The 21,105-nt window shown below is 45.4% G+C and overlaps 1 protein-coding gene across 2 annotated transcripts in view; it reads right to left on the bottom strand.

Annotated features, from left to right (window-relative positions):
• Nucleotides 1–19,328, bottom strand: part of LOC141153543 (venom factor-like) — a 309,206-nt gene extending 289,878 nt beyond the window's left edge. For both annotated transcript variants that reach the window (XM_073638454.1, XM_073638462.1), the window contains exon 1: nt 19,175–19,328. In XM_073638454.1, coding sequence (XP_073494555.1) covers nt 19,175–19,257 — 83 coding nt within the window. In that variant the 5' untranslated portion in view covers nt 19,258–19,328. The remainder of the gene's footprint in view (nt 1–19,174) is intronic.
• Between the last annotated feature and the right edge of the window lie 1,777 nt (nt 19,329–21,105).

Raw genomic sequence — 21,105 nt, 5'->3', positions numbered from 1 at the left:
ACACCTATGTACTATATACTGTATGTGTATATACTTGTTATGCGCAGGAATAGCTACTCTGTAGCGACTCAAAAAAGCGAAGTCACAGATGCACTTTGCACAAGCCACCACTGCAAGGCAAGTCCTTAAGGACCAGGATATTCTTCACCCACTCCGGAAAGGGAGGGAGGCTCTAAAGAGCCCTTCCCAGACCACTGTCGCAGGATAGCTGGTGTCTGGTGAAGAATACGTTGTTGAGTCAGGTACAAGAGTAAATCGAAAGCTAGCAAAAACCCAAGTGAAAACAAAAGGGAAGCCCCAGGACAATAGCTAATAAAGAAGAACCAAGAACGACCATTAGCAACTACTGAGAAGCAACCAGAGCTCAACCAGGAAACACTCCCCAACCACTACGCAAGGGAACTGAATAAACAGCACTGAACTGAATTAGAAGCAGGCCTTATATAGCCAGCCCAAATGCATGGATAACAATCAGGTGACGCTTTCCTTCCAGCCATGTCCAGGGAGTCACAACCTGCTCACCTGAACAGCAGGGTGCAAAAATTCCCACCACTGGCTAACACCAGGCAATGCAGCGTTATGCGTTGCCTGACAACTGCAAGACACATTTTCCCATGACTCCCGGACCACGAAGCCAGTGTGAAGCATGGCGTCCGGTGTTCTCACATTGCTCACCACTTCCACACACGAGGTACCACCATGTGTAGTCGCACCACCCAAGTGCTACACACTAGCTTCACCTCCAGCACAGACAGACCAGTGGAGCAGTCTGGAAACCGGAGGACGATTGCATCCACGACAGGTATTCCTAACAGTACCCCCCTGTCCAAGAGAGACTTCCGGACTCTCACCACACACCTTATTCAAAAACCTCTTATGGAATTCAGTGAAAAGGCTATCAGCATGAATTCTGTTTCTTGGGACCCAGGACCTCTCCTCCGGACTGTACCCCTTCCAGTGGATTAAATAATGGACAGAGTTCTGAATCTTCCAAGAGTCCTCAACACTCTCTACCTCAAACTCATCAGCATTGTCTACCACGATAGAAAGAGGGGGATCCTGGGTCACCAGCGGAATTACTACCTTCTTAAGCAACCCCTTATAACCCCTTATAAAACAAATTGGGAATACGCATGGAGGTAGGAAGATCGACCCTAAAGACCACGTCATTAATTCTTTCGATAATTGGGAAAGGTCCAATAAACCTGGGTGTCAGCTTTGTGGGAAAGCAACTTAATCTTATGGTTCTAGGTCAACACCCAGACCCTATCCCCAACCTTGAGCTCGAGCCCTTGTTGTCGACGTTTATCGGCGTGCCCTGTGGACAGACTCCCCCACGTGAGCTGTAGATTTCTGCAGCTTCTCCAGAGTGACCATGGGCCTCATGGCTGCTTCTCTAATTAGTGCTATCCTTGCTTGGGATGTCAGTTTAGGTGGATAGCCATGTCTTTGTAGGTTTGCAGTTGTGCCATACTCCTTCCATTTTTGGATGATAGATTGAAGAATGCTCTATGAGATGTTCAGAGCTTGGGCTATTTTTTATAACCTAACCCTGCTTTACTCTTCCCCACAACTTCCCTGACCTGTCTGATGTGTTACCTAGTTTTCATGATGCTGTTTTATCCCTAATGTTCTCAAACTAACCTCTTCACAGAACAGCTGTAGTTATACTGAGATTAAATTACAACCAAGTCAATTAACTAATTATGTGACTTTTGGAGGAAATTGGTCAGGATTTTATTAAGAGGTATCAGACTACAGGGGGACTGAATACAAATGCAAATGCATATCACAATTTTCAGATTTATATTTTTAAAATACTTAAAAACCATGTATTATTTCATTTACACTTCACAAATATTTGCTACTTTGTGTTGGTATATCACATAAAAACGTAATAAAAAAACGTGAAATAATGTGGAAAAGTTCACGGGTATGAATACTTTTTCAAGGAACTGTAAATGCTAATTCAGTCTTGATTTATGTGTGACTGAATGCAATGCTTGTGCTGGAAAAAGTAGTTACCTGATGCTGGAGATCAGGGTTGTCAGAATTGTGCAAGCAAATAGAGAGATGTATCCTTGAACTGGGTTATAGTCACCTGGGGAGGTACTCAGCTCACCAAGGTTGTGAAACCAGATAAACCTACTTGTATGTTTTATATACTGTACAATTTTTTCAATGTAGTGAATGTAAGTAAAATGTAATTGTTTGTGATGCAGATACTTTGCTATTAAAGAGGACCTTTCAGCAAATGTTTCATGTTGAACTGGACATATGATGTAATATTGGCTGCAGAGCACAATAATATATATATACAGTACAGACCAAAAGTTTGGACACACCTTCTCATTTAAAGATTTTTCTGTATTTTCATGACTATGAAAATTGTACATTCACACTGAAGGCATCAAAACTATGAATTAACACATGTGGAATTATATACTTAACAAAAAAGTGTGAAGCAACTGAAAATATGTCTTATATTCTAGGTTCTTCAAAAGTAGCCACCTTTTGCTTTGATGACTGCTTTGCACACTCTTGGCATTCTCTTGATGAGCTTCAAGAGGTAGTCACCGGAAATTGTCTTCCAACAATCTTGAAGGAGTTCCCAGAGATGCTTAGCACTTGTTGGCCCTTTTGCCTTCACTCTGCCGTCCAGCTCACCCCAAACCATATTGATTGGGTTCAGATCTTGTAACTGTGGAGGCCAGGTCATCAGGCGTAGCACCCCATCACTCCCCTTCTTGGTCAAATAGCCCTTACACAGTCTGGAGGTGTGTTTGGGGTCATTGTCCTGTTGAAAAATAAATGATGGTCCAACTAAATGCAAACTGGATGGAATAGCATGCCGCTGCAAGATGTTGTGGTAGCCATGCTGGTTCAGTGTGCCTTCAATTTTGAATAAATCCCCAACAGTGTCACCAGCAAAGCACCCCCACACGATCACACCTCCTCCTCCATGCTTCACGGTGGGAACCAGGCATGTAGAGTCCATCCGTTCACCTTTTCTGCGTCGCACAAAGACACGGTGGTTGGAACCAAAGGTCTCAAATTTGGACTTATCAGCCCAAAGCACAGATTTCCACTGGTCTAATGTCCATTCCTTGTGTTCGTTAGCCCAAACAAGTCTCTTCTGCTTGTTGCCTGTCCTTAGCAGTGGTTTCCTAGCAGCTATTTTACCATGAAGGCCTGCTGCACAAAGTCTCCTCTTAACAGTTGTTGTAGAGATGTGTCTGCTGCTAGAACTCTGTGTGGCATTGACCTGGTCTCTAATCTGAGCTGCTGTTAACCTGCGATTTCTGAGGCTGGTGACTCGGATAAACATATCTTCAGAAGCAGAGATGACTCTTGGTCTTCCTTTCCTGGGGCGGTCCTCATGTGAGCCAGTTTCTTTGTAGCGTTTGATGGTTTTTGCAACTGCACTTGGGGACACTTTCAAAGTTTTCTCAATTTTTCGCACTGACTGACCTTCATTTCTTAAAGTAATGATGGCCTCTCATTTTTCTTTACTTAGCTGCTTTTTTCTTGCCATAATACAAATTCTAACAGTCTACTCAGTAGAAATATCAGCTGTGTATCCACCAGACTTCTGCACAACACAACTGATGGTCCCAACCCCATTTTTAAGGCAAGAAATCCCACTTATTAAACCTGACAGGGCACACCTGTGAAGTGAAAACCATTTCCGGTGACTACCTCTTGAAGCTCATCAAGAGAATGCCAAGAGTGCGAAAAGCAATCATCAAAGCAAAAGGTGGCTACTTTGAAGAACCTAGAATATAAGACATATTTTCAGTTGTTTCACACTTTTTTGTTAAGTATATAATTCCACATGTGTTAATTCATAGTTTTGATACCTTCAGTGTGAATGTACAATTTTCATAGTCATGAAAATACAGAAAAATCTTTAAATGAGAAGGTGTATCCAAACTTTTGGTCTGTACTGTATATATATATTTTTTTTTTCTTATTTTTTAATTTTGACTCTTGGTTGCAGAGATATTAGTAATCAAAGTATTTGGTACTTAAAAAGTTTTAAGTCCAAGTGGGTGTTATTAGATAGTTTTTACCTGGGGCATGTAGTTCTTCTCCTTTATGAAGCTGACCATTCATAAGCACGCAGAAACACAGCAGAAAAAGAACACACCCCTACCATAGCTTAGAGTAGGTTTCTCAGTGTGACAGACAGCTCTGATCTCCAGGTCTAACCCACCCCCCCCACCACAACCACCAATCTGCATTGACTAGAAAGCAGGGTAACTTGTAATTGCTCTACAGTAAGATCAAAGCAGGGTCTCATTATGTCTTACGCAGGAGTATCCCTAAACAGACTGCTTCTGTGAGCTGAAATGACAGTCTGCTTTCACTGAAGAGATATTACAAGTTGCTTGAGCACAGCAGACATACAGGTGCATCTCATTAAATTAGAATATCATCAAAAAGTTAATTTTTTCAGTTCTTCAATGCAAACAGTGAAACTCACTATATAGAGTCATTACAAACAGTGATCTATTTCAAGTGTTTATTTCTGTTAATGTTGATGATTATGGCTTACAGCCAATGAAAACACAAAAGTCATTATCTCAGTAAATTACAATAATTAACAAAAAACACCTGCAAAGGCTTCATAAGCATTGAAAAAGGTCCCTTAGTCAGTTTCAGTAGGCTACACAATCATGACAGATGTCCAAAAGGCAGTCATTGACACACTCCACAAGGTCCCAGAGTTCCAATTTTCATATGGAAATCAAGGTCCAGAGTCTGGAGGAAGAGTGGAGAGGCACACAATCCAAGCTGCTTGAGGTCTAGTGTGAAGTTTACACAATCAGTGATGGTTTGGGGAGCCATGTCATCTGCTGCTGTAGGTCCACTGTGTTTTATCAAGACCAAAGTCAGCGTAGCCGTCTACCAGGAAATTTTAGAGCACTTCATGGTTCTGCTGACAAGCTTTTTGGAGATGGAAATTTCCACACTGCCAAAAGTACCAATACCTGGTTTAAAAACAACATTATCACTGTGCTTGATTGGCCAGCAAACTCACTTGACCTTAACCCCATAGAGAATCTATGGGGCATTGTCAAGAGGAAGATGAGAGACACCAGACCCAGCAATGCAGACGAGCTGAAGGCTGCTATCAAAGCAACCTGGGCTTCCATAACACCTCAGCAGTGCCACAGGCTGATCGCCTCCATGCCACGCCGCATTGATGCAGTAATTGATGCAAAAGGAGCCCCGACCAAGTATTGAGTGCATTTACTGAACATATATTTCAGTAAGCCAACATTTCAGATTTTAAAAACATTTTTTAAGCTGTTGTTATAAAGTATTCTAATTTACTGAGATAATGACTTTTGTGTTTTCATTGGCTGTAAGCCATAATCATCAACATTAACAGAAATAAACTCTTGAAATAGATCACTCTGTTTGTAATGACTCTATATAATATATGAGTTTCACTTTTTGTATTGAAGAACTGAAATAAATTAACTTTTTGATGATATTCTAATTTAGGGAGATGCACCTGTGTATATATATCCTCTGGTCTCTTTGGCAGGTACACGTGTTCCTGGAATTTTGCACGCATTCTCCACCAACTGTGGTAAAGCGACTTGCTCGGCTCTCCCACAGGCAGACACAGGACACACACCTCGAGTTAACTTCCTGCTGGTTATTTATACAGCATAAGTTCCAGCTGGGTTCCACAAAAATAAACAGGCCCTCTCCGGGGTAACAGAAAAACAAAAGATAAAGTATAACAGAGTCCATTAGCTCTGGGTAGCACAGTGAAGTCTCACCAAACACCAGTCCTTTGGTGTTGCTCTCTGGCTTCACCAAACACAGCCTGGAGACTTCACTCTCTAGACCACACACTACAAAAAAAAAACAGTGACTGAGCATTTAAACTTGCTCACCCTGAGAGGAGGTAGTGTGAATGGCTTCCCACCCTCTTTGCCATTCACAAAAAAAACCACACCCTTTAAGTGAGTTAACTCCCTGCATATAACATGCTGGCAGAAAGTTTGTAGGTTTCAGTTCACACAGGCTAACAGCCAGAGTGACACATACTTCCTCTCGTATATAACATGTTGTTATATACGATATACGATATATATATATATATATATATATATATATATATATACACAGTATATGTATATATTATAGTCCTGCTGTGGAGGTTGGTGGGGGGGTTGCGGGGCACATACAGTAGCCGGCTGCCGCAGCTACCACATGTGCTCACTGCTAAGAAAAATGAATATTCACTCTTCTCCATGTCCATGGGGATGAGGGGGCCATGTATACCAGTATTGGGGATGAGTGAGGCCATGCATACCAGGATTGGGAATGAAGGGGCCATGTATACCAGGATTGGGGGATGAGTGGGGTCATACATACCAGGATTGGGGGATGAGTGGGGCCATACATACCAGGATTGGGGGATGAGTGGGGCCATGCATACCAGGATTGGGGGATGAGTGGGGCCATGCATACCAGGATTGGGGGATGAGTGGGGCCATGCATACCAGGATTGGGGGATGAGTGGGGCCATGCATACCAGGATTGGGAAGGAGTGGGGCCATGCATACCAGGATTGGGGATGAACAGGGCCTTGCATACCAGGATTGGGGATGAACGGGGCCATGCATACCAGGATTGGGGAGGAGTGGGGCCATGCATACCAGGATTGGGGATGAGTGGGCAATGCTTACCAGTATGGGGAAATTTATCAGTAGCTGCTGCATTTTCCACCCTAAGCTTATACCCGAGTCAATAAGTTTTCCCAGTTTTTTGTGGTAAAATTAGGTGACTCGGCTTATATTCGGGTCGGCTTATACTCAAGTATATAAGGTAATTTTAGCTCTGACACATGCAGTTAAGTAGAAAATAAATAATTGTCCCAAAAGATTGATAACCCTTTTAAGACCTGCTCTAGACTGCTGAAATAGTAAAAACTGCTGAGATAATTGAAAAGTGGCTCGTGGTTATAGATTGCTCCCTTTCAGGTGATTTCAGAATAGGAAGAACACCCTAGCCTAAATTATTCACTCTGGGCATGTATACTGTGCGATTCCTCAAAAGTAATCTGCAGTAATGGACCATGGTTGCCTAAGATGCAATTAACCTCACCTGCAACAAATGTTATGCTGGGAGTACAAGTTTGAATGTTGTTTTCTCCTACTTATGTGAGTAGCATTATAGGCCGGTCCTGTCAGAGTAACCATGAGCTGTTTAGAGCATTAAATACTACAATGTGTCAATTTAGTGCTAATTGCCCTCTGCTTAAAGTTGTAGGACTTTGTTCATTTTCAATAGTAAATATCAGCTGTGTTAGGGAACGTGGCCACGATCAGGAATAGCAGTGCTTTGGACGCAGCTCACCGGCGCTGCTGCGTCCAAAACTCTGCGTTCTACATTACAAGCACATTGGATGGGATTTATAGAAATCCCATGCCTACTGTACTTCTATTTGACGCTGCGTGAACTCACCTGTGGTGCGCGTTTACAAGCCACAGTATGCTAATTTCTGTTGCGGAGACTCTAGTCTCCGCAACAGAAATTTCCCCAATAGAGTGTATTGGATGCGGTAAATCTGCATTGTTCAATGAACACATGCAGATTTACCTGCGTGATTAAAAAGCAGCGTTTTAGAAGCAGAGAAAAAATAAACTGCGTCCAAAATGCTGCTATATCCTGATTGTGGGCACATAGCCTTAAAGTCTCTGAAGTCTAGTGCCACAGTATGGAAATAAAACCATCAAATCTCAGTTCTACAGTATTGTAGTGAAACCACCAAACTCAGTTATTCAGTATTGTAGAGTAACCACAAGTTTCAGTTCTACAGTACTGACGTACAACCACCAAGCTCAGTTCTACAGTATTGTAGTGAACCATCAAGCTCAGTTCTACAGTATTGTAGTACAACCACCAAGTTCAGTTCTACAGTATTGTACTACAACCACCAATCTCAGTTCCACAACATTGTAGTATATCCACCAGGCTAAATTCTATATTATTGTAGTGAAACCACCATGCTCAGTTTCACAGTACTGTAGTGAAACTGCCAAGCTTAGTTCTACAGTATTGTACTGTAACCGCAAAGCTCAGTTCCACAATATTGTAGTGAAACCACCAACCTCCCTTCCACAATATTTTACTGTATCCACCAGGCTAAATTATATAGTATTGTAGTGCAACCACCAAGCTACGTTACACAGTATTGCATGGAAACAGCCAAGCTGTGAGATTGCTCCTGTTGATATATAACCAACAAGCACAGCACCTTAGAATTGAAAAGATCCTTTCAATTGTAAGATGCCTAAACATTGTGCTACTGTTAAGCTTGTAACCTCACTGAGAGTTTGTAATTAATACACTTCCCTGCCTCACAGTGAGTAAACCAGTTTTGACTCCATCCTGGAATGTCTGTGACCATGTCTATCACTTTGCTATTCTTGTATTCTCGTACTGTGATCCATGTCTTTGGTCAAAAGGTCACACATAAAATGTATCCTCTCTACTGGTGCAGGGTATTCTTCACACACAGTTTAGCAATTTTTAGTGCATATTATTAGTTTAATAATTATTATTCAATTCTTGGGTTCTTTTCTTTAGAATTTTTAGGTACAGTTAGGTCCATATATATTTGGACAGAGACAACATTTTTCTAATTTTGGCTCTAGACATTACCATAATGAATTTTAACCAAAACAATTCAGATGCAGTTGAAGTTCAGACTTTGGGTTGAGATCAGGTGACTGACTTGGCCATTCAAGAATATTCCACTTCTTTGCTTTAATAAACTCCTGGGTTGCTTTGGCTTTATGTTTTGGGTCATTGTCCATCTGTAGTATGAAACGACGACCAATCAGTTTGGCTGCATTTGGTTGGATCTGAGCACACAGTATGGCTTTGAATACATCAGAATTCATTCGGCTGCTTCTGTCCTGTGTCACATCATCAATAAACACTAGTGACTCAGTGCCACTAGCAGCCATGCATACCCAAGCCATCACACTGCCTCCGCCGTGTTTTACAGATGATGTGGTATGCTTTGGATCATGAGCTGTACCACGCCTTCACCATACTTTTCTCTTTCCATCATTCTGGTAGAGGTTGATCTTGGTTTCATCTGTTCTTCCAGAACTGTGCTGTCTTTTTTAGATGTTTTTTAGCAAAGTCCAGTGTAGCCTTTTTATTCTTGATGCTTATGAGTGGCTTGCACCGTGCAGTGAACCCTCTGTATTTACTTTTGAAGCGCCCCGAGGGTTCGGCCGCTACAGGGGTATTGCACCTCAGTCCAGAGGTGTGATATTCCACTCCCGGGTAAGGATGGAGTATGGACCAGGGCTCAGTTAGCTGCATACAGCACACACACCCCATTTCCGAGGGACAGCTCAACGGTGCTCCCACTAGACAGAAGTGCAGGCACGACCGACTATGTCCCTGCCTGGAGTGGGGAGGGGGGTGGAACACCCAGTGCTGTAGGGGCAGATAGGGGTTGGTTCCTGAGCGTAGATAGGAGCTCATTGGTTGCTGGTCACCTGGGCTCATGGTCAGAGGGAGGTATATAAGGTGGGCACCATCTTAGATCTGGGTTCAGTCTGTGGAGAGGAGAAGACAGGGAGCAGCAGCTCAGGCTGAGTGCTGCTCCAGAGGCAGGCCTAGGGAAGAGGCCGGGGCCTGAGAGGAGAAGGAGAAGTGGGCCTGGAGAAGAGGCCGAGGAGGAGGTGAAGGGGGGCTGAGATTCTGGCTCATCTCAGCTCCAAGAGAAAGGAACAGAAACAGAAAGGAACTGCAAAGAAGGAGAGACAGAGAAACAGAAGGGCTCAGGAACAAGAAGGTGGAAGGGACCCTAAGAACCCACGAGAATCCAGGGTGCAGGGTCAGGCAGATTAAGGGTACCGGATCCCAAGTTGGTGGAGGAGAAACAACCCTCAGCCAAAGACCGGTCGTCGTGATCATATATTGGTGCGACACCTCATCAAACCTGCTAGGAAGGCACCATATAGGACAGCGGAGGACGGGGCCCACGTTTAACCGCACAGGTCCGCGGCAGCTGGACAAAAGTGGGTCACTGGTGAGGCAGGCCAGAGAAAGGATAAAAGGGGGTCCTGTGCCATGCTCCTGAACTGCCTGGGAGTTGACCGAGCCCCTCACCTGGTGGACGCAGCACGGCTCGGGCGGTCACTGCTGGCCGAAGTGACCTGGAACAAACGAACTGTGAGTAAAGACCCTGGACTGTAACTTGTTGTCTGTGTGCTCCTTGGCGCCTCCAGCACTATCAGCACCGGGACCCGCACTACCATCACTCCCAACATCCACTACACTGCCCTGGGGCTGCACTCTTCCCGTGGGGAGTCACATCACCTCAGCTGCACCCATCATCAGCCCCAGCGGACTGCCTTGCAGCGGCGGTTCCTAATAACCGCAATCCACGGGTGGCGTAGTCGGACATTATTTGGAGCGCATAGCAGACTACCATTGGCCTGACCACCCTGAGCCGCGGGACCGGGCCCGCCACTACTACTACCCCCATCGTTCCCCTATCGCCCAGATCCGCGCGCCCCCACGACCCAGGGGGCGAGTCAGCTTTGGCGTAGTCGGCAGGATCATTACCAACCCACCACAAGCGGGTATTGCGTGCCTGAAGAAAATTGCACATGTACCTTAAAAAGAAGTTTCCCGCCGTCCGGAGTCCTTTCCCGCCATCCGGAGCCGATTCCCGCCATCAGACGCCATCTTGGACCGTTTCCCGCCATCTTCATCCGTCTTTCCCGCCCTGGCAGAGCGGACGCCATTATGTGCGCACCAAAAGACAGCAGGAAGCCACCTCCCATCGTGGGCCAGGTCCCAGAATGGCGCCAAAGAAGGAGCCCGCCTCCACCAGCCATGAATGCAGCAGTGGAGATGTCCATCAACATGGGGGGGCTGCCCCTGAAAGTGATTGTCAGCAGAATGCCCCAGGACCACCCAGAGAGGCGGAGAGAGAAGAAAACTGTGGGGCAGGGCGCAGTCTGGATCAGTCTGGCCAGGCCGCACCCGGAGATGGAGGGAGAAACCAGTTCCGGTACCCTGGCAAAGGGCCTGCTTCAAGCTACACCACCATACTGCCTCACCGAGCTGTTAGCCCATCTCCCCAAGGAGGACCCCGAATATACACGGGCGGCGTTGGAAGAGCTGGACCGGAGGATGGTCCGGGCGCAGCAGGACGTGATCGCCGGATGGAAGAAGGAAGTGGCCCGGCGGGCTGTGATCCTGCAGCCGAAGGCGCCATCGACGAGCAGCGCACCAGCCACCGAGGGCAGTGAAGGCCGAGCGGAGGCCGAGGACGACGCCGCGGAGGAGGCCGCGACAGCAGGGGCAGGTAACGGAGACGCCCCTGCACTGAATCCTGAGGCCGCCGACCTGCCCCTGCACCCCGTCACGGAGCCCAACGCACCGGGACCCGCCGTCGACACCGTGCCCCCGCCGCCATCAACCAGCCCCCAGGCCGTCAACGCTGCCGGTGAGCCCCGCCCCACGCCGTGCCCTCTGACCCCGGGCGTGCTCAGCCAACCACCATCGCAGGCCCGGCCGCAAGGCCCTGCGCCCCCGGGCGCCGCTGCCCCGACGGAACCCCCTGCACCTGCTGTACCGCCCTTGGGAGCAACCAGGAAACGGGCCTGGTCGCAAGGTCACGTGTCCCCGGGCGCCGCCAACCCACCTGCGCCCCCTGCTGCTGCAGTACCACCACTGGGCGCGGATCTCTTCGCTCAATACACCACTCCGGATGGGCTACCTTTTGTCTGGCCCCCCGAGTTTGTTAACCCCCGCTTCCGGAGGAGCCCGTCCGCGGAGGTCGAAGTACCCTCTGAGCCCCTCATACCTGCTCCGGCGCCTCAGGAAATCCCCCAGCTGCCATTGGAAGATGCCCAGTTTGAATGGGACCCCACAGGGGAGGACCTGATGGGGTTCACGAAAGAAACGCGAGCGGGCGCAGCTGAGCGGCGGGAGGGCTGCCACCAACAGCTGGAGATGTTTGAGAAGGAGCAGCGAGAGCGGCGGGTGAAGCAAGAGAAGCTGCAGGTCCAGAGCGCGGAGCAGAAAATGAAGGCGCGACGAGATCCCCGAACTGCCCGCAGACCCCGAGTCACCGGGACTGTGGTGAAGTTCCAGATGGAGCGCGGCTGGGGCTTCATCCGAGACCCCGAGACCATCAGTGACGTGTTTGTGACAAGGAGAGATGTGGAGAGTCACCTACCGGAAGGCCATCGTGGGCGGGATCTATTCCCAGGCGACGTGGTGTCTTACACCCGACACCAAGGCGTGAAGGGGTGGTACGCCCTACACGTCCGCCGAGTAGTAGAGGAGGAGGAACAGCACTACTCGGACGCTGAGTACCAGGAGGGCCCGGACGGGCCTGAAGATCCGTATGAGGAGGAAGAAGGAGCATCAGGAGGACACCGTTACCAGTGAACGGTAAAGTGGAATTGTACATAGTTACCCGTCTGGGTACAAAGGAACTGTGTGGGACTGTTTCAAATTGCGTGTGGTCCCCGTTGGGACTGATATAGGACTGTGTGAAAGTTATCCCCTACATCCCCTACCAGGCTGAGGACTGTGAGCAGCCATTTCCCTTCCCAAAACTGGCCGAGGACTGAGAGCGGCCACCCCTTTGTATATAGTTGCGCTTCTTAAAGCGCCCCCTACTGGTTTTATAAAAAAGACTGCAACGTCTACCTCAAGGCAAATTTGCTGGACTGTTGCACTTAGAAGAAGAACACCTGGTCGCAAGTTGCACCGCGGCCATGATCCAAGGATACAAGAATGTGTCTTATTTAAAAAATGTTTTATATGAAGAGTTTAATATGCTGCTAGAAAATGTTTTACATAATTTTGAGACCGTTTTATATGATAAGTGACAAAAGAGTTCCAGAAGTATTAGTATGTGTTTTATAATAGTGTGACAAGAAAAGAAAAGTGTGTCCCATAAAGGGATTTGAACAATGTCGTCCGTTTCTAAATGTAAAAAGTTTTAAAAAGTTTTGCATGTCCTGTAATCGACTGTTTTTGCTCTTTTCCAGCCCGAGGACGTGCTGTGCTTTACCAGGGGGGAATGAAGCGCCCCGAGGGTTCGGCCGCTACAGGGGTATTGCACCTCAGTCCAGAGGTGTGATATTCCACTCCCGGGTAAGGATGGAGTATGGACCAGGGCTCAGTTAGCTGCATACAGCACACACACCCCATTTCCGAGGGACAGCTCAACGGTGCTCCCACTAGACAGAAGTGCAGGCACGACCGACTATGTCCCTGCCTGGAGTGGGGAGGGGGGTGGAACACCCAGTGCTGTAGGGGCAGATAGGGGTTGGTTCCTGAGCGTAGATAGGAGCTCATTGGTTGGTGGTCATCTGGGCTCATGGTCAGAGGGAGGTATATAAGGTGGGCACCATCTTAGATCTGGGTTCAGTCTGTGGAGAGGAGAAGACAGGGAGCAGCAGCTCAGGCTGAGTGCTGCTCCAGAGGCAGGCCTAGGGAAGAGGCCGGGGCCTGAGAGGAGAAGGAGAAGTGGGCCTGGAGAAGAGGCCGAGGAGGAGGTGAAGGGGGGCTGAGATTCTGGCTCATCTCAGCTCCAAGAGAAAGGAACAGAAACAGAAAGGAACTGCAAAGAAGGAGAGACAGAGAAACAGAAGGGCTCAGGAACAAGAAGGTGGAAGGGACCCTAAGAACCCACGAGAATCCAGGGTGCAGGGTCAGGCAGATTAAGGGTACCGGATCCCAAGTTGGTGGAGGAGAAACAACCCTCAGCCAAAGACCGGTCGTCGTGATCATATATTGGTGCGACACCTCATCAAACCTGCTAGGAAGGCACCATATAGGACAGCGGAGGACGGGGCCCACGTTTAACCGCACAGGTCCGCGGCAGCTGGACAAAAGTGGGTCACTGGTGAGGCAGGCCAGAGAAAGGATAAAAGGGGTCCTGTGCCATGCTCCTGAACTGCCTGGGAGTTGACAGAGCCCCTCACCTGGTGGACGCAGCACGGCTCGGGCGGTCACTGCTGGCCGAAGTGACCTGGAACAAACGAACTGTGAGTAAAGACCCTGGACTGTAACTTGTTGTCTGTGTGCTCCTTAGCGCCTCCAGCACTATCAGCACCGGGACCCGCACTACCATCACTCCCAACATCCACTACACTGCCCTGGGGCTGCACTCTTCCCGTGGGGAGTCACATCACCTCAGCTGCACCCATCATCAGCCCCAGTGGACTGCCTTGCAGCGGCGGTTCCTAATAACCGCAATCCACGGGTGGCGTAGTCGGACATTATTTGGAGCGCATAGCAGACTACCATTGGCCTGACCACCCTGAGCCGCGGGACCGGGCTGCCACTACTACTACCCCCATCGTTCCCCTATCGCCCGGATCCGCGCGCCCCCACGGCCCAGGGGGCGAGTCACTTTCATGCAGTCTTCTCTATATGGTAGATTTGGATATTGATAGGCCTACCTCCTGGAGAGTGTTGTTCACTTGGTTGGCTGTTGTGAAGGGGTTTCTCTTCACCATGGAGATTATTCTGCGATCATCCACCACTGTTGTCTTCCGTAGGCGCCCAGGTCTTTTTGCATTGATGAGTTCACCAGTGCTTTCTTTCTTTCTCAGGATGTACCAAACTGTAGATTTTGCCACTCCTAATATTGTAGCAATTTCTCGGATGGGTTTTTTCTGTTTTTGCAGCTTAAGGATGGCTTGTTTCACCTGCATGGAGAGCTCCTTTGACCGCATGTTTACTTCACAGCAAAACCTTCCAAATGCAAGCACCACGCCTCAAATCAACTCCAGGTCTTTTATCTGCTTAATTGAGAATGACATAACGAAGGGATTGCCACACCTGTCCATGAAATAGCCTTGGAGTCAATTGTCCAATTACTTATGGTCCCTTTAAAAACAGGGTGGCACATGTTAAGGAGCTGAAACTCCTAAACCCTTCATCCAATTTTAATGTGGATACCCTCAAATGAAAGCTGAAAGTCTGAACTTCAACTGCATCTGAATTGTTTTGTTTAAAATTCATTGTGGTAATGTCTAGAACCAAAATTAGAAAAATGTTGTCTCTGTCCAAATATATATGGACCTGACTGTATACAGTAAAGTTTTTTTTTAAATTCCATTTCATTTTCAGGTCATTATATATTGTTGCTGTCCAAGTTTGTGATTGTATACAATTAATTTTGATATTGTGCATGTCTATTTTAGGTTAATTGAATCAAAGCAATAATGATTGATGAAGGCGGTCCCTGTTTTTCAAGCATTTTGTGTATTTTTGTATTTAATTTATTTATGTATTTACTTTTATTATTTATTTTCATAGTCTATCTCTTAAAAGTAAAAAAAGACTGGATGATTTTAACCACTTTGCACCAGAGCCTGTTTTTGCCTTCGTGACCAGGCCAATTTTTACAATTCTGACCACTGTCACTTTATGAAGTAATTACTCTGGAACGCTTCAACGGATCCCCCTGATTCCGAGATTGTTTTTTCGTTACATATTGTACTTCATGATAGTGGTAAAATTTCTTCAATATCACTTGCGTTTATTTGTGAAAAAAATGGAAATTTGGTGAAAATTTTGAAAATTCCGCAATTTTCAAACTTTGAATTTCCATGCCCTTAAATCAGAGAGATATGTCACACAAAATAGTTAATAAATAACATTTCCCATATGTCTACTTTACATCAGCACAATTTTGGAACCAATATTTTTTTTTTGTTAGGGAGCTATAAGGGTTAAAAATTGACCAGCGATTTTTCATTTTTACAACAAAATTTACAAAACCATTTTTTTAGGGACCACATCACATTTGAAGTCACTTTGAGGGGCCTTTATGACAGAAAATACCCAAAAGTGACACCATTCTAAAAAACTGCACCCCTCAAGGTGCTCAAAACCACATTCAAGAAGTTTATTAACCCTTCAGGTGCTTCACAGGAATTTTTGGAATGTGGAAGAAAAAAAGGAACATTTAGTTTTTTTCACAAAAATGTTACTTTAGACCCCAATTTTTATATTTTCACAAGGGTATCATTAAAAAATGAACCCCAAAATTTGTTGTGCAATTTCTCCTGAGTAAGCAGATACCTCATATGTGGAAGAAAACCACTGTTTGGGCGCACGGCAGGGTCCGGAAGGGAAGGAGCGCCATTTGACTTTCTGAATGTAAAATTTGCTTGAACAATTAGCGGACGCCATGTTGTGTTTGGAGAGCCCCTGATGTGCCTAAACAGTGGAAACCCCCCACAAGTGACACCATTTTGGAAACTAGACCCCTCAAATATTTTATCAAGGGGTATAGAGAACATTTTGAACCAAGAGGTACGGCACAGAATTTGATAACATTAGGTCATCATATTGAATAAGCTGTCGTTAGTCTTGAGCGCAGGTGCTCACTACTTGAGTTTGCATCGGGTACTGGGATATGCACCATGTATCGTGCGTGCTCGAGTGACATGCTCGAGTCCCCGCCCCGCATGTTTCATGGTTGTTAGACACCCAAAAAAAACATGCGGGGATCGCTCGTGCATGGCAGGCAATCCCAGCGAGGTTTTTTTGGCCGTGAAACATATGGGGCGGAGACTCGAGCATGTCACTCGAGCACCCGGGATACTTGGCGCATACCTGAGCACCCGATGCAAAGTCAAGTAGTGAGCACTTGCGCCGAACACTAGTCGCCATATCGTCATCATTTTCTTTTCTTTACTTTCGAAAAAATCCCAACCCCAACACAACCCTAACCCAACCCTAATACAACCCTTACCTTAACCCTAACCGTAACCCTAGCACAACCCCAACCCTAGCGCAAACCTAGCCCTAGCACAACCCCAACCCTAGCACAACCCCACCCCTAGCACAACCCTAACCCTGACCACAGCACAACCCTAACCCTAGAGTTTATTTTTTACGCCGTTCCTCATGAGGTATAAGTGATTAGATGACTTTATTCTTTGGGTCGGTGCGATTACAGCGATACCAGGTTTATAGTGGGTTTTTATTATTGACAGCTGTCACACACTAAAAGATGTTTGTTTGTTTTTCTGCATTGTCATATTTTGAGAGCTATAATTTTTCCATATTTCGGCCAACAGAGTCATGTGATGGCTTGTTTTTTGCGGGACAAGTTGATGTTTTTATTGGTACCATTTTCAGGCTCGTGACATTTTTTGATCGCTTTCTATTCTATTTTTGGGAGGCAGAATAAACAAAGCCAACAATTCTGGAATTGTTTTTTTTATTTTTTAATGCCGTTCCGCGTGTGGTAAAATTGATAAGGCAGCTTTATTCTTCGGGGCAGTACGTTTACACCGGTACCACATTTATATCATTTTTCTATGTTTTGGCTCTTTTACACAATAAAAGCTATTTTATAGAAAAAATAATTGTTTTTGCATCTCTTTATTCTGAGAGCAGTAACTTTTTTATTTTTCGGCTGATGGAGCTGTATGGCATCTTTCTTTTTGCGGGACAAGATGACGTTTTCAGCGGTACCATTTTTATTTATGTTCGTCTTTTTGATCGCGTTTTATTTCATTTTTTGTTTGTCGGTATGTTAATAAAGCATCTTTTTTTTTGTTTTTTTTTACCGTGTTCACTAAAGGGGTTAAATAGTGGGATAGTTTTATAGGCCGGGTCGTTTCGGATGCGGCGATACCAAATATGTGTACTTTTATTGTTTTGTTTTTTTTCATAATAATATTTATTGATGGGTACATTATATTTTTAATTTTTGGGGATTATTTTTTTTATTTTTTTGATATTTTTTACAATTTATTTTTTATTTTTTCACTTTCTGGCACTTTTCTTACTTTTACACATTGTCCCACTATGGGACTTTCACTTTTTTTTACTCTGATCGCCTATAGCACCATCCCTGTGCTATACAGGCTATCAGCGCTGCAGAGGCAGAAGATACTTTGATCGTGCACTGCGCATGATCAAAGTATCTTCCTGTTGTCTGGTGACCTGGATGTTGTCATGACGACATCCGGGTCACCATGACAACCACGGGACCCGGCCTCAGACAGAGCGGGACGCCGGGGAAGAGGTGAGTACCGGAGCTTACCTCCGGAATGCTGTGATCGACTTCGATCGTAGCATTCCAGGGGTTAATGTGTCGGGAGCGGAACCGCTCCCGGCAAATAGTACCGGGTGTCAGCTGTGACAATCAGCTGACAACCAGCGGCGATCGTGCCCGCACAGCTTGTGTGCGGGCGCAATTGCCAGGGCGTATTAATACGTACCAGGGCGCAGGTACGTATTAGTACGCCCGGGGCTGTAAAGGGGTTAATATTGTGTTTTTGCCCTACATTGTTCCATTGGAGTTGCACAGTAGACTTGGTTACAAGGAACATCAGCCTTGAAGGGGTATGGCTACGCAGACTGAAAGAATCTAATGCAAACCAACCTTTGCAAATCCATAGCAAAATCAGAACTGCGGGTTAATTTTTGTGTGGGTGAAAATTATTAAAATCTAGTTCAATCAACACGACTGGTATTGTAAATCGGTGCGGCAGCTTTTAGGAACTTGCACTGTCTGCTGTGAGTATAAAGGTACCCTGCGTTCCAAATTATTATGCAAACGATATTTTGCTCAGATTTTCCTAAATGGTCTATGCAAATGAGTCAGTATAATGTAAATCACATTTCATTGGACAAACCTCCCAACGATAACAGTATATCTGTCCCCTGCTTCAAGCTAATGTACATTCCATAAGATAACAAGAAGTAAGGAATAGATAGAAGATTGCTGCTGGATCAGAGCTGTAGAAACAAAGTAGACTTTTTAATAAAGACCTTTCGAAAAAATATGGAACTGTCATACAAGATGTATTGGTACAATAAAAAAAAAATGGTTTGAATATGAACATAACTTGTAATAGTCTAATCAAGGTATATATATTCAGCATCTCAGGTTCTGTACATATCGTTAAGGGCTAGCACTTACTTCCACTAGATCACTGAAGGTGTAATAGAGCCTTTTCCTATATTTTCACTAAATATTCATAGTATATCAATATCCTATAATATGATGTCAATATACCTGTCATGTATTACATATATAAGGGGATTTATGCACATATGGGGGTATTGATTTGAAATAAAAGAGTCTATAATATGATAAGTAATGCTATATAGTACTCACAACTGTTTGGATGTAGAAAGTTCAACACACAACTGCACCAGGAGTAGAACCGCCAACTTTGGGACTGGCAAATACTGACCCATGATTATACCAAGGATCTTGTTCACTTTCTACTGATGTAGAATACTAGCTTTTATATGAATCAACTAAGAATGCAAATAAATGGGAGAGCAAAAGTCAAAAGGTTGTTTACCTTTCTACTAAACAAACCTGGAAATCATGTGATTTCTCATCTAAATGGGAATAATTAACCAGCATCTTGTCCCTGAAAATAGTAAGCTTAGTTAATAGGGTCAGATTCAGATGAGTACAACATGAGCGCGGTTTTACACATGTAATATGGCTGCAATGTACATAAACTAACAGCATCATCGTTCATCATTTTTCTAAGTGACTTTTCTTTTTTGTCTAGTGGTATGTGTTAGAACTCTCCTGTTAGGTTTTTTCTATCTTGCTGGTCACATGACCTTGTTTGCTTATTTAATCCTGCTCCGCCCTCCTGGCCTTGCTGGACTTCATTGCAATTTCTACTCTTAAGTTAGCCTGGTGCTTAGTTACCTTTCTCAGTCTGTTTAGCTTGGTCTTCGGACCTTTATGTTCTATGTTGTGTGTTGGTCTTTGACGGCTACAATTTCTGCTAGGAGGTGTCCAACTTTATCCCAGTCCCTAGTTCTTGTAGGGATCCCTCCCTTGCATCTATAGGTCTTCGTACAGACTAGCCGAGGACTTTAGCGGGTCTGATCGCAGGATCAGGCTCCCCGTTACATCGTAGGGATCTAGCTTAGTTCTATTGTAGAGACAGATCTCCTTTCTTTCCTTAGTGCTTGTAGCAGATCATAACAGTAAGTCCAGCCCAAAAATATCTCTAAGGAAAGACTTCCAGTTTCCATCATGGTGTCGGTTCAGGATTTGGCTCAACGCCTGCAGGGACTCTCTCTGGAGGTGGCCGAGCTCCAACAACAAGTGAGTAGCTGTTCTGGAGCACATTTTGTGGAGCCAAAGGTACGTTTGCCTGATTTAGTCTTTGGTGATCAACAGGAATTTTTTTCCTTTAAAAATGCTTGTTTATTGTATTTTCGTTTGAGACCCAGATCCTCTGGTGTTGAATCACAGCGCATAGGGTTCATAATGTCACTTTTGCGCAAAGAACCTCAGGGATGGGCCTTTTCTCTCCAACCTAGTGATCCATGCTTTAGATCAGTGGAAAGTTTTTTTTCTGCTTTGGGTTTGTTGTATGATGATCCTGATCGTGTCTGATCAGCTGAGACTGAATTAAGACATTTGAGGCAGGGATCAGGTAATGTGGAAAAATATTGTTCTCACTTCCGTCGGTGGTCTGCCCAGGTGGGGTGGAACGATTCAGCTTTGAAAAGTTTGTTTCTTGCGGGGCTAGGTGAAAGGGTTAAGGATTTGCTGATTGCTTATCCCACACCTGGAAACTTGCAGGAGGCTATGCAATTAGCTATACGGGTGGACAGGAGACTGCGTGCAAGGGTGAATGAAAGTAAATCCTCTGCCATGTCAGCTCTGAGTCTTGAGAGGGTCTGTACTGACATTGGAGAGCCAATGGAGATCGGGGCGATGGCACCCCGCTCTCAGGAAAAAGACCGCAGATCTTCTGAAGGTTTGTGCTTTTATTGCGGAAAATCTGATCATTTTATTAAGAACTGTGTACTTCATATGAACAAAGAAAAAAAAAAGGTCAGTTACGCCCGTATTGCCTGTTTAAATTCTAAGGGGGTATTTCTTTCTGCTACTACCACTGCTCAGGAAGAATTAATTGAATTTCGGATATTTGTGGATTGTGGTTCTACTCTGAATGTGATTGATGGGGGATTCTTGGAAAAACTTAAATTAAAACCCAAACCTTTGTCATCCCCTATTGCTGTGGTTTCTGTCGATGGCTCCCCCTTGAAGAGTGTTACTCACAA

This window comes from Phyllobates terribilis, unplaced genomic scaffold (assembly GCF_046119375.1).
Source record: "Phyllobates terribilis strain yellow unplaced genomic scaffold, ASM4611937v1 Scaffold_1__5_contigs__length_1240528914, whole genome shotgun sequence".
NCBI classification, from domain to species: Eukaryota; Metazoa; Chordata; class Amphibia; order Anura; family Dendrobatidae; genus Phyllobates; species Phyllobates terribilis.
The sequence above is the reverse complement of the archived record's forward strand: the minus strand, read 5'-3'. Positions and strand labels throughout refer to the sequence as shown.